General features: G+C 50.3%; 1 protein-coding gene across 7 annotated transcripts in view; it reads left to right on the top strand.

Annotated features, from left to right (window-relative positions):
* RALY (RALY heterogeneous nuclear ribonucleoprotein) overlaps positions 1-9,596 on the top strand; it is an 81,745-nt gene extending 72,149 nt beyond the window's left edge. For 6 of the 7 annotated variants that reach the window (XM_060079026.1, XM_060079025.1, XM_060079028.1 and 3 more), the window contains 8 exons: positions 1,596-1,860; positions 2,949-3,021; positions 3,210-3,257; positions 5,291-5,460; positions 6,173-6,286; positions 6,493-6,719; positions 7,977-8,025; positions 9,237-9,596. In XM_060079026.1, the coding sequence (XP_059935009.1) occupies positions 1,605-1,860; positions 2,949-3,021; positions 3,210-3,257; positions 5,291-5,460; positions 6,173-6,286; positions 6,493-6,719; positions 7,977-8,021 (933 nt within the window). In that variant the 5' untranslated portion in view covers positions 1,596-1,604 and the 3' untranslated portion in view covers positions 8,022-8,025; positions 9,237-9,596. The remainder of the gene's footprint in view (positions 1-1,595; positions 1,861-2,948; positions 3,022-3,209; positions 3,258-5,290; positions 5,461-6,172; positions 6,287-6,492; positions 6,720-7,976; positions 8,026-9,236) is intronic. The other variant, XM_060079031.1, reaches the window with a different exon arrangement.
* Positions 9,597-12,640: the final 3,044 nt, after the last annotated feature.

Raw genomic sequence — 12,640 nt, 5'->3', positions numbered from 1 at the left:
TCAGATAAATATGCTGACTTACTGTAGTACAGTTGACCCTTGGACAATGCAGGGGTTAATTCGAGTATAACTTACAGTCAGCCCCCTCCACATCCACAGTTCTTAAGCATCTGTGGATTCAACCAACCATGGGAACCATGCAGTATTGTATTTACTGTTGAAAAGTATTTGCATAAAAGTGGACCCATGCAGTTGAAACCTGTGTTGTTCAAGGGTCAACTGTATTTAAAGTGGATTTAGCTCTGGGAAGGAGAGTGATAAATTTGATAGAAATGGGCTTTAGGGACCAACGACCTGGGTTTGAATGCCTGTTCCTGGCAAGTTAATGAACTTGTTGGAGTCTGATTTTGGTCACATATGAAGGATAATGATAACACTCATGGAGTCTTTTTTTTTTTTTTACATCTTTATTAGCGTATAATTGCTTTACAGTGTTGTGTTAGTTTCTGCTGTACAAGGTAAATCAGCTATAAGTATACACATATCCCCATATCCCCTCTCTCTAGGTGGTCACAAAGCACCGGGCGGATCTCCCTGTGCTATGCAGCAGCTCCCCACTAGCCATCCATTTTACACTTAGTAGTGTATGTATGTCAATGCTACCGTCTCACTGCGTCCCAGCCTCCCCTTCCCCGCTGTGTCCTCAAGTCCATTCTCTTATGTCTGCATCTTTATTCCTGCCTTGCCACTAGGTTTATCAGTACCATTTTTCTAGATTCCATATATATGCGTTAGCATACAGTATTTGTTTTTCTCTTTCTGATGTACTTCACTCTGTATGAGAGACTGTAGGTCCATCCCCCTCACTACAAATAACTCAATTTAGTTCCTTTTTATGGCTGAGTAATATTCCATTGTATATATGGGCCACATCTAATTTATCCACTCATCTGTCAAACTCATGGAGGCTTGGAATTACTCAATATTGCACGCCACCCTTAGCTCACAGTGAGTGCTCAGTGAGGTTTAGCTCACTTTTTTCGAAATGGCTGGTTCAAATAAAGACAGTCATGGTCCATGTCTGGATCAGACTGAGCAATTTTCTTAATATGAAGTTGTTTTAGAGCAAACATTACTAGCATTTACCATGTGACCTCTTTACCATGGTTCTACATTGAAGGAACAGAAGAAAAGCTGTGGAAGATCTTCAACTTTAGATCCTGCAAGGGGTAGCATTTGAGATGAACATTAAAGAAAGAGTGGATTTGAAAGAATTGGAGTCAATATGAAACTTACGTAATGTTATAAACCAATGTGTAACCTCAGTTAAAAGAGAAGAATTGAGTCAAGCAGACCAGGGTTCAAATCCCTGTCCTGTTATTCACTAGCATTGTGACCTCTGACTTTGCATTTCCCCCCTTATAAAATGTCCTAATTCTGCTTATCATGTCAGTACCAAATGACAGGACATATATAAAGCCACCTATATGAGGTCAGAAGCCAGTGAAATGAACAAAAATGAGGAAGCTGTATGCTGTAGGGGCGTGTGTGTAGGAAGGCACAAAGCAATCCAGTTTAGTCAGGTTGTGGGCCATGGGTAGTAGCCCTTGAGCCCAACCCGGGTTCCCAGCCTCACAGTGGCTTTCTTTCTTCAGGTGGCCACCATGTCCTTGAAGATCCAGACAAGCAACGTAACCAACAAGAATGACCCCAAATCCATCAACTCTCGGGTTTTCATTGGAAACCTCAACACAGCAGTGGTGAAGAAGTCTGATGTGGAGACCATCTTCTCCAAGTATGGCCGTGTGGCCGGCTGTTCCGTGCACAAGGGCTATGCCTTTGTCCAGTATGCCAATGAGCGCCATGCCCGGGCAGCTGTGCTGGGAGAGAATGGGCGGGTGCTGGCTGGGCAGACCCTGGGTAAGCATCTCTCCATGGCCCTGCCCCTGGATTTCTCCTGGGCAGGTGCTGACCTGCATTCTTTAGCTTCCCTCTTATCCTCTTTTCTGTCTTCTCCAACCGTTACCCACTATAAGATCAGTGCCTGTGTGGGAAAATTTTAGAAGTTTCAGGAAAACACTTCTGTCCCTGCTTTCACAGTGTAAGGGTTCCAGTTAAAATGCAGATTCCCCAGAGAAAGGGAACAGAGTGGACTAGCACAGCCTCTTACATTGGGCTGCATTTGGCTTAGGTTGGAACCCTTTCTGAGAGCCAGGAGGAGGGGCTGGGAGCATAAGGTGAAGCAGGTGCTCTTGGTCTCGGTGTTATGTACATGAGATGTGGCCGTGCTGGAGGCCTACCTTGGAGCCTGTATAGTATTTGTATATGTTCACATACTTCGGTATATTTGTGTATGTTTGAGAGGATATGTATTCCTGAATATGTGGTATGTGGATGTAACTGAACATGTGGAGAATATGTGGACACATACCTTACTTACATGTATATATGTAGAGTTATGTGTGTATCAGAATATACTTGAGTGTGTAAGCAGATATTCATGTATTCATTTACCAAATATTTATTGAGGTCCTAACATTTGCTGAACTCTGCTCTAGGCATAAAGATGTTTGGTAGAAGGTTTGTGTAAATGTGCATTGGCTCATTTGCATATGGGCAGCTAAGTGTAGGATGTTGGAGCCACGTCTGAGTGTAGTTGAGAGTGTGTGATCTTATTTCCTGGATATGTGAACGTATGTGTGAGGATGTGTGTCTGACGTATGCGTTTATGTGAGTGTACTTGAGAATGCATATAATTTGATGTACGTGGCGTGTGTGATTGTGAGCATGCATGCATGTATCTGAATGTATATGAATATATAAACAACTATATGCATGTGATGTGTGGGTATGAGTCTAATTTGTGAAGACCTCTGTTGTCCATGTTAGTGAGTGAAGTTCATGTGTATCTCATGTAAACACATAAATTGCACACGTGCATGAGGGTGATATGTGTATGGGTGCTGATATCCTGTCAGCATCTGACTCTGCCTTCTCCCTCCATACAGACATCAACATGGCTGGAGAGCCAAAGCCCAACAGACCCAAGGGGCTAAAGAGAGCAGCATCTGCCATATACAGGTGGGGCGCTCTGTCTTGTTTGTCTGTCTCTGGGTGGGATTGGTTCCTCTTTCCACAGAGGGAGTGAACACTGGTGGTGACAGTATGCCAAGCCTAGAATTTGGGGAGGTGTTTGGAGATGAGGGCCTGCGAAGAGTGGGCTGAGTGGCCGTCTCTAAGCCCCGGCCCTCTCCCCTTTGTTTCCCCAGTGGCTACAGCTTTGACTATGATTACTACTGGGACTACTTCTACGACAGGTGAGCGGGGAAGGGGCGTGCCCAGGCATGAAACAGCCAAGCTGGAAGGGTCCTGAGAGATTGCTGGTGCAGCCCACTCAGTCCTCCAAGTGGGAACTGAAGCCCAGAGTTGTGGACAGGCATCTGCCCAAGGCTGCTCCGCAAGTTAGTGGCAGAGCTGGGACTAGGGTCCAGTTCTATAGGTGCCCAGGCCAGAGCTCTCCCCAGCGCACACTGTCTCCCAACCCTCTGACTGCCCCTTCCCCTCCTAATCCTGGGGTGGTACTCAATGGGACTGGACAGCCAGGGGACCTATAAATGTAACAAGTTGGAATACAAAACAGGTACAGGGCCAGGTGCAGGGAATTTGAGCCCTCACGCTTCTGCTGTTCAGTTTCCTTACCTCTCTGAGGTGCCCAGCCAGCTGAAGGAACCTCAGAGCTCAGTCTGAACTTCTTAGCCTTATATTTATAGCCAAGAGGCCAGCAGTCCTTTGGAGGTCTGAATTAGTCCCTGGTAGGCTGTGGCCCACCCCCAAGCCTACCCAGACCCCAGCGTCCATGGCACCAGCCATTCTTCTGGAAATAATGGTGGGGGCTGGCCCAAGCTTCTCCTCCTTCCTGCTTCTCTCCCTCCCTCCCTCCCTCCCTCTCAGCCTGCCCCAGGCTGTCCCGGAAGAACAGACCTCTCTGAGCCTCAGTTTTCTCACCTGTGAGTGGTTTCAGAAGACAGTGCAATGTAGTGGAAAGTGCCCTAGCCTGGGAGTCAGAAGACCTGGGTGCTAATCTCAGCTCTGCCACTGAATAGATTACACAACTTTGGGCAAATCCCCTCCCAGTCTGAAATGGGCTTGTACCAAGTGATCCCTCAGGGCTCTTCCAGCTCTGGGATTCTGTGGTTCAGTGATTCTGACCAAGGCCAGAGCCGCCCCCTCCCCTTAGGGGCAGAAATGCAGGGTCTGGGACTGGGGGCATTCCCAGAGACTCTCCATCTCCAGCCATCACCACCCCAGGGCAGGGGCTCCCTAAACAAAGGAGTACCAAGGCATGGGGCATTGAATTGCCTAGTGATAGCAGGTAACCTGGCTGTCATCAGGAAAGTGATCCCATAGTATACCCCTGTGGCTGCTGTTCCGTGCAGAAAGATGGTAGCAGCAGCAGTGGGAGAAACCCCTACTTGGCTTACTGAGTTTCTGCCTGATCAGGAAGAGAAGCCCTCCTGGAAAGGGCTGGGTGATGGCGTCGGGGGTGCAGCATACTGTCTGGTATAGAGGGTCTGACCGAGCTGCCTAACTTTGATACTCCACTGGGCCCCCTGCCCCTCCATCTCCAAAGTCGAGTGAGAAGGATGGGGTGACTGGGGGCCCAGAATGAGGAAAGGGGCTTGGACTCCAGCCTCATGCCTCTGAGGTCATAGGCCCCTGAGTTGAGGGTCTCGGTACCCTGGCCCTTCACCTATCACACCTTCTAACGTGTGTTTTTAACCAAGTTGTCTCATGCTCTGCCCTCACAGCAGCCTTGGGGGATGTGGGGGGTCACAGAGTTTGGGGTAGCCATCCTCACTAGGCAGATGGGAAAACTGAGGCTTAGGCAGGCTTAGGGATTGACTCTCACTCCCTCACCTCTCTGTTTCCAGCTGGGGATTTGTACTGCTTTAGGGAAATTTGCAAACTCTGACCAGAGCTTGGGGTACAGTTGACTGAGCAGAAGTAGGTCAGGTAATAGAGCAGGACTGGGCATCAGGGTGATCTAGGGAAGTCTCCTTTCTGGGGCTGTTGTCAGTTTGTTCCTCTGTTGAATGGGGCTATAACCATTACCACCTGTCACCTCCCCTGCTCTTACCCAGCTTGAATGGTAGGAAAGGTGGATGTAGTAAGGTCACTGAGGTCCAGAAAGCCCTTCCTCTTCACCCTCAGGACCTAACTGGGAGCAGGATGAGGGATGTAGTACAGGCTACCCAGCCCTTCACCAGCCCTACATGTGTTGGTCCAGGGTCACAGCGCCCCCTGGTGGCCACAGGCCACGCTGCAGCCTCTGGCCCGTTTGCTCTCACAGGCTCTTCGACTATCGGGGCCGCCTGTCACCAGTGCCAGTGCCCAGGGCAGTCCCTGTGAAGCGACCCCGGGTCACAGTCCCCTTGGTCCGACGTGTGAAAACCACCATACCTGTCAAGCTCTTTGCCCGCTCCACAGCCATCACCACCACCGGCTCGGCCAAGATCAAGTGTGAGTGACTATATCTTCTTCCTAGGTAATTTTTATTTTTGTCATTAGCAAAATAATAGAATCACATTTTTTTACATTGGAAAATAGATAAAGGAACAAATCTCCCACAGTTCTGCAGCTCTAACACAACCAAGTGAGTATTTTCGTGCATTTCTAAGAGGAAAAGACCGACATTTGTGGAGGAGGGTCTTGGGTTAGGCACAGAGTCCAGTGCTGTGAAGTGGAGCCCAGGGAGGAAATGGTGTCATCTTTCCTTTAGTAAGCACAAGGACAGGTCCACACAGGCTCGCTACTCCACATTCATTGTGGTGTGCACACGTGGTCAGGCACCCAGGAGATCTGATTGTAAAACACTCAACATTTACACACCTTGAAAGACAGATACCACTCTCTAACATAAGCAAAGACACATGCTTGCTCAGGTGCACACAGGTACACACCACACACCTCCATTCTTATCCATCCCCAGTCCCTTTCAGAGTTGGAGGGGTCGGGGATGGTGGGGGAGATCCAGGTTCAGAAGGGCCTCCAGAAAGTCTCAGGGGGAAGCCACATGCAGCTCTGGCCTTTTCCCTGGCCAGAAAAAGACCGAGGACAAGGATAGTTTCTGTCACTGGCCTGTCTTCCTAGTTGACAGAATGGGACTAGGGTCTTGTGTTAGTGTCAAGCTCCCAGCCCTTAGGTGACATCCCTGTACTCCCTCCACTCTCAGTAAAGAGCAGTGAGCTGCATGCCATCAAGACAGAGCTGACCCAGATCAAGTCCAACATCGATGCCTTGCTGGGTCGCTTGGAGCAGATTGCCGAGGAGCAGAAGTCCAATCCAGGTCAGCTTCCAAGGGTCCCTGCCCAGATCAGTGGCCAGGGGCACAGGGCAGAGTGTGGGGAGGACAGTGCATGGGGCAGAGAGGGACTGTGGCCTCCACTCCCACCTGGACCCACTGTGCTGAGGCCTAGCTTCTGCTAAGGTGCTACCCCCGGCAGCTGCCCCAGGTTGATTTTTATTCCCCTCATCCCCCGCTTCCGCCTGAAGATGGCAAAAAGAAGGGCGAGAGCGGCAGTGGCAGTGGCAGTGGCAGTGGCAGCGCCATCGGCAGTGGCAGCGCCATCGGCAGTGGCAGTGGCAATAGTGGTGGCAGCAGCCGGCCACCGGCCCCCCAAGAGGACACAGCTTCTGAGGTGGGCATGCCCCAGAGAGAAGCACAGGCTCGAGACGACGGTGATGAGGAGGGGCTGCTAACACACAGCGAGGAAGAGCTGGTGAGGGCATGCGGGGGTGGGCAGGGGGAATTGGGACTGGGACTGGACTTTGCACCCTTGGTTGCAGGAGGGCTGCAGGGGGAAGGGGAACCTCTGAGCTGGTTGGCTGCCCTATGAGCTCCCTCCTTCCTTCCCAGGGATTCTAGTCCTGTGAGGAAGAGGGGGGAACGAACAGGGAGTACTTAGCTATTTCAGCTGCTGGTCAGAAATCCCACTGAGGACTGGGGCAGACCTCTCTAGCCTAAGGCCCATTCTAGACTCTGTCTTCTACATGAGTCGGAGAAGGGAAGAGTCACGGACTCAAGGAAACACACACGGTCTGCAGAGCTCCAGGGAGCACGAGGGGGTTGCCTGGGGAAGCCACAGGGATGTGGGTATCTACTCCACCTGAGGATTTTCTAAAAGCCATTGTTGCCTCAGAATGAAAGCAGGCTGTCTCAAAAGGGAGTGAGCTCTCTGTTTGTTATTGGAATTCTTCAGATTGAGGCAAGGAGCTCATATTAAGTGGGAAAGTAGACCAGATTCTGAGTCTATAAGATGTCTGTTGTGTGCCTGGTACTCAGTTACCTAACACTGAGCACCAGGCCCTGTAGTTCACACTTTTAAACTTCATTTAACCTTAACAGCAGCCCTGAACTCTGCAAAGTATTACTCTTGTCACATTTTACACCATGAAGAAAATGAGACTCAAAGGAGTCAAGTAGCTTGCCCAGGGCATTGTAGCTAATAAGGGTTGAGCCAGGATTGGAGCCTGGCCTTCAGCGGGTCTGTGAATTTTCTCCACATGGCTGGGTTCTTGGTGTGAGGACAGATGGGCTTATGGCCATAACAGTTGAGAGGTCTTCCTCATGCCCAGCTTGTCTCTTCTTATTTAAACCTAGCCTGATACCCCATCTTACTCTTTCAGGCATAGTAGTCTCCACAGAGGCCCTAATGAAGGCTTCGATGCTCCTAAGATGGGGAGCTCACCGATCTACTAGACTTTCAGTCTACTCCAACCTAAGAAGGTCTTTCTATGCAGAATGTGCCCCCTGGCACACCTAGAACTTCCTTGACTGGTCCTTTCTCTCCTGTGGGGCCTTCAGACTACCCTGTTGGGATCCCAAGCCAGCCTTTAGTTAGACTGGTCCCATAGTTACTCCCTTTGGCTGTCCCTCCCCCTTTCTGAGTGTGGTCTCCATATGTGCTCTGGGCCCCAGGGTAGGACAGAGCTTGCAGTGAGTGATATGTGGTCCTTTGTTGTCTCCTCCCTATCAGGAGCACAGCCAGGACACAGATGCGGAGGATGGGGCCTTGCAGTAAGCAGGTACGGGGGTCCTGGTGGGGAGGGGTGGAGTGTGACCTGGCAGGGTAGTGCTGTGGCCAGCAATGAAGGCTCTGTCGTCCCCAGACATCCTGCCATGCCCATTTGTAGGGGCTTGGTGGGTTGCAGAGCAGGCAGCCGTGGATGGGCTAGCCAGGTCCGCCCAACAGGAGTTCCCTCAGAATACTCCGAGCCACATTGCCTGTCTCCACTTGTAAAGAGCTCCGAGTCTAGTGGAGGAAGACAAACCATTACCACCCAGCGTGAGCAGGATGACAAGGACTGGAGAGCCAGGGGCTCAAAGAGGGGTGTGGTGGAAGAGGTGATGTGTAGCTGAGCCTGTTGAGGATTGAGGATTGAGGGAGAAGTGTCTGAGGGAACACCCTTATCAGAGGCACAGAATGCTGGCAGTCCTCTGTGTGTGAGAAATGGCCAGGAGCCTCCTGTGGCTGCAGTCCCAGCTCTGCACAGTGGGGAGAGGGAGCTGCTCATCATCAGAGGGTGATGATTATGCCAGACTTAGGTGCTGGGATATGATCCTGTCAGGAGGAAATGCCCTGTGCACCCCAGCCCTACAAGGTCGTGACTGTGCCAGTGTAACAGATGTAGAAACTGAGGCACTGAAGGGGGCAGGGAGATGCCACGTATCTCACAAGGTCCCCAGGTGGTAATTGGTGGAGCCTAGATTTGAACCTGGTGGTGTGGGCCTCAAAGCTCACTCTCTGGCTGGTATTTGCCACCCTGCTCTACCCGACCCTAGAGGGAAACCAGGCCACAGCAGCTCTGCCCATACTCTGCCCCATTCCTTTGGGGGCCGTTTCCAGAGTAAGACAGGCTTGGGTGGAGGAACGCCTCAAACAACAGAGGTGTCTGTACGCATGACACATTCATGCTATGAGATGCTCCACCATACATTTAAGTTTAGGCAATCTTCGTGGTTTGTTTTACCTGGGAGGCTAAGTTTTACCTTGTTAAGCCAGTTTGCAGGAGAGGTGCTGGGGACTCAGGTGAGGAAACTGAGGCTTAGGGAAGGGGGAGATTCATCCAAGGTTTCATGGCCAGAAAGTTATGAGGCCCGGGCCAGAGCACAGGCATATCTCTGTTTGCAAACAGCAAACACCATTCCACTCTTTCTTCTTCCCACCTGCTGTTATCAAGAGCACGAACGGGCTCTTCCTCTCAGCCTTAGTCTCTCTTTCGTGTCTCTTTCTCAGTCTGACAGGAGCAATGGCCACCAGCAGGAGAAGGGCGTACACTGTACCAGGCCTCAAGCTGGGCACCCACCCCTGGATAACCACCCCCAGCGGGTCCCAGAGGAGAGCTGGCAGCAAGCACCACCTCCCTCACGTGTCCCAGCCAGTGCCACATTCTCTGCAGGTGGAGTTACAGCATCCCCTTCTCATGTACCCTCCCTCCCTGTTGGCATTGCCCAGGCCAGAGGGCAGACCACAGAGTTTCCCTACACTCTGCCTCCCCTGCCCAGGACACTCCCAGGCTTGGGGTTTTTCTATAGGCTTGGAGGGGGGTGGGGCCCACAGGGAGGGGACCCTGACAATAAAGAGATTGGATCCCAATTTGCTCTGAGATGGGATGGTTTGTGTTTTCTCATGAAGGTACCCTGGCCCTCCTGTCCAACCAGAAAGCAGGTCTGCTACACCCGCTTCTGTTCCCTCCTTCACTCCTCCCTGCCAGAGAGAGCATTGTCTAGGGTGCCTGAAACTGATCTCTCTGGACCTTAGTTTCCATGGCTAAAATGGGGATTAAAATGACCAGTAGGGTTGTTCGGGAGGGTCAGATGTGCCAGTACCCACGAGAGCACCTTCGTGGTAGAAGTGCCAAGCGATTTTGATCCACTTGGTCAGGCAGTGGTAGGTCCAGCCCTCAGTTTCTACGTCTGGTGTTTCCCAGCTCTAAAATGGTTCTAGAACTCGCCACTTCCTCCCCTTCTGTGTCTTGATTTAGGACTGTTTTTTCACAGGGATCTTGGGCAGCAAGGGGAAAGAGGCTAGAGGCTGAGGCCTTCAGTCAGAGACCCAGACCTGGACTGAAAAGTAGCCCCTTGGAACTGGTCAAAAGACTTCATTCTGGAGAGTTGGAGAGTTGAAGAGGGTGTCTAGAAGAAGGGGCTAGGTCCACAGGGAGTGTCTCATCCCCTTGAAGAGCCCTTGGTGGCACATACCACTACAATCCCTGAACCTACAATCTGTCCTTGCACCCAGGACATCAGAGCCCAGCTCTAGCTGGGTAGGTCTTTATGTTCCCCTCTGTACAAGGTGGGGAACTGCTGTCCTGGACTGGAACTTGGGCAAAGTCCAAAGGGGTTTTGGTGCCTGGCAAATATCACACTGAGGGCTGGTACTGTGTTCTGTGTCCCCAGAGCGTAGTGCTGTGCGCCCATTGTACTGTAATAACACTTCTACACTCTACAAGGACTACTCAGTATGCTTTACTGAGGCACTCACTTTTCAGAGCTGGGGGGACAGGTATAACAGCATGGGCCATGGGCTTCCTTAGTATGCCAGGCATAGAGGCCATGAGAAGAGCAGGGAAGACCCTTTCCAGAGTTGGAAGCATCTGCCCTACCCAGAGGCCCTGTCTTATCACCCTGGCACCAGGAAACATCCTGGACAGAGTAAAAATGGGATTCCCCAACCTGGCGCCCCGGAAAAGCCCCCGAACTACTTCAGCTGCTAAGAAAGCTCACAGTTGGGCCCTTGAGTTGAGAGGTTCAGATCCACAAAACCCTGCATATACCTGCCTGTCCTCCCTGTGTCTGGGACCAGAAAAGACATTTCCCGTTGCATTGCTCAATAGTTTTCATTTTTCTTTCCAACCTCTGAAAAACAAAAGGAGATCATGAAGAAATGTGATACCAGATTCTGCCCAAAGCATTGATATTCTCTAGATACTTTCAAGATCTTAATATCGATTGTGATCCTAGCAGGACTATCATAGCCAATGGGTTTCCTGGATTGTGAGCTAACGCTTTCCCCCTTTTACTGCTGCCAGTAAGGTTTGTGACCCTGGCAGGTCTTTTTCCTTGCCAGGTCTCAGTTTCCTCATCTGTATGAGGGATTGGCCTAGATAGGGACAGTAAATGGGCCTTATTTCAGTTGTATAACAAACCACTCTGAAATTCAGTGCCTTTAGTGAACACTTATTAGCTTTTGATTCTGTAGCTGGGCAATTTGGGCTGTGAACCAGCTGGGTGGTTCTTCTGCTTATCTCATCTGGGCTCTCATGTGGCTGAAGTGAGCTGGCAGATTGTCAGGAAGCTGATTGGTCCCAGATAACCACCCACTTGTCAAGTGGTTGGGCAGTGGGGGCAACTGGGCCACATGTTCCTAGCATCTAGCAGGCAAGACAGGGTAAGCCCTGATATGCAGGTGCTCTTCAAGCTCCTTGCTTGTGTCATGCTGGTAAGGGTCTACTGGCCAAAGCAAGTCGTATGGCTAAGCCCAATTCCTCATTATGACCATAATTTGTTTTTAACCTATCTCAGGCCTCATTTCACTTGCCAATTCAAAACATTTAGTAGCAGCTGCTGGAATGCTTTTTGAAGATTTGGAGCAGTTTTTAGACTATTAGGAAATAGTAACATGATAGTTTGGTCATGTTTTTTATGGGCAAGGAATTGAAATATGGGTATGTGAGTGTCAGGTATTAGCCAACCCTGGCCAGGTTACATCTTGTCCCATAACATATATACTATGCAGTGGACCATCTGATGAGACCACAAAAATACAGATGGTAGAGCAGGGCAAAAGGTTCTGAGCCAGGTGTCCTGGGTTTGAATCCCAGTTGGGCCATTGACTAGCTTTGGGCCTATCAAAATCCCTCTACCTGTGGCCACTTCCTGAATATCTGCTGTATAAAAGGCACATTTTACACTTAGTTAACCTCCACAACCACCCTTTTAGGTGGTGTAGTGTGAACTTCTGGTTACAGGTTATAGAAACTGAACTTGAACCTGCTTAAGCAGGAGGAAGTTAACTGTTTCACAAATTTAAAAGCCCAGGGGTAGATTTTCAGACCCAGTGGGACCCGGGGGTTCAGGAGCTGCCATCAGGAATCTTTTTCTCTATTCCTCAGCTCTGCTTCTTCTGTTGGTGGTGTTCTCAGGCAGCTTCTAAGTGGTGGCAGAGCATGGCCACAGGGCCTGTGAAGGGTGGAGGGAGGAGAAAATCCCCAAATGGAAAGTATGAGTTCTACAGCTAGAAGAAAGGGGGCTTGGGCTGACAAAAACAGGTCTTCATTGTGTGATTATGACCATTTTATAGATTTTATAAATGTGGATGTTCTAGAACATGGCCCCATTGACAGGTGGTCTCTATATCCTTTCCCCTTTATCTGGACTCTATTTTATCAGTAGAATACAGTGATGGTGATGCTATTATGCCAGTCTCCCAGTCCTGTTCTTAAGAACTAGCAGTTTCTACTTCTGTGTTGGGACCCAGCCACCATGCTGTGAAGAGGCCATGTGTACATGTTCCAGCTGACAGCCAGTATCAACTGTCAGACATGAGTGAGGAAGCCTTCAAGATGACTCCAGCCCAGCCACTGTCTGGAGAACCGAGTAAGAACTGCCCAGCTGACCTAGTCAAAGCCCAGCACCATG

The sequence above is a fragment of the Mesoplodon densirostris genome, chromosome 16 (genome assembly GCF_025265405.1).
Source record: "Mesoplodon densirostris isolate mMesDen1 chromosome 16, mMesDen1 primary haplotype, whole genome shotgun sequence".
Lineage (NCBI taxonomy): Eukaryota > Metazoa > Chordata > Mammalia > Artiodactyla > Ziphiidae > Mesoplodon > Mesoplodon densirostris.
The sequence above is the reverse complement of the archived record's forward strand: the minus strand, read 5'-3'. Positions and strand labels throughout refer to the sequence as shown.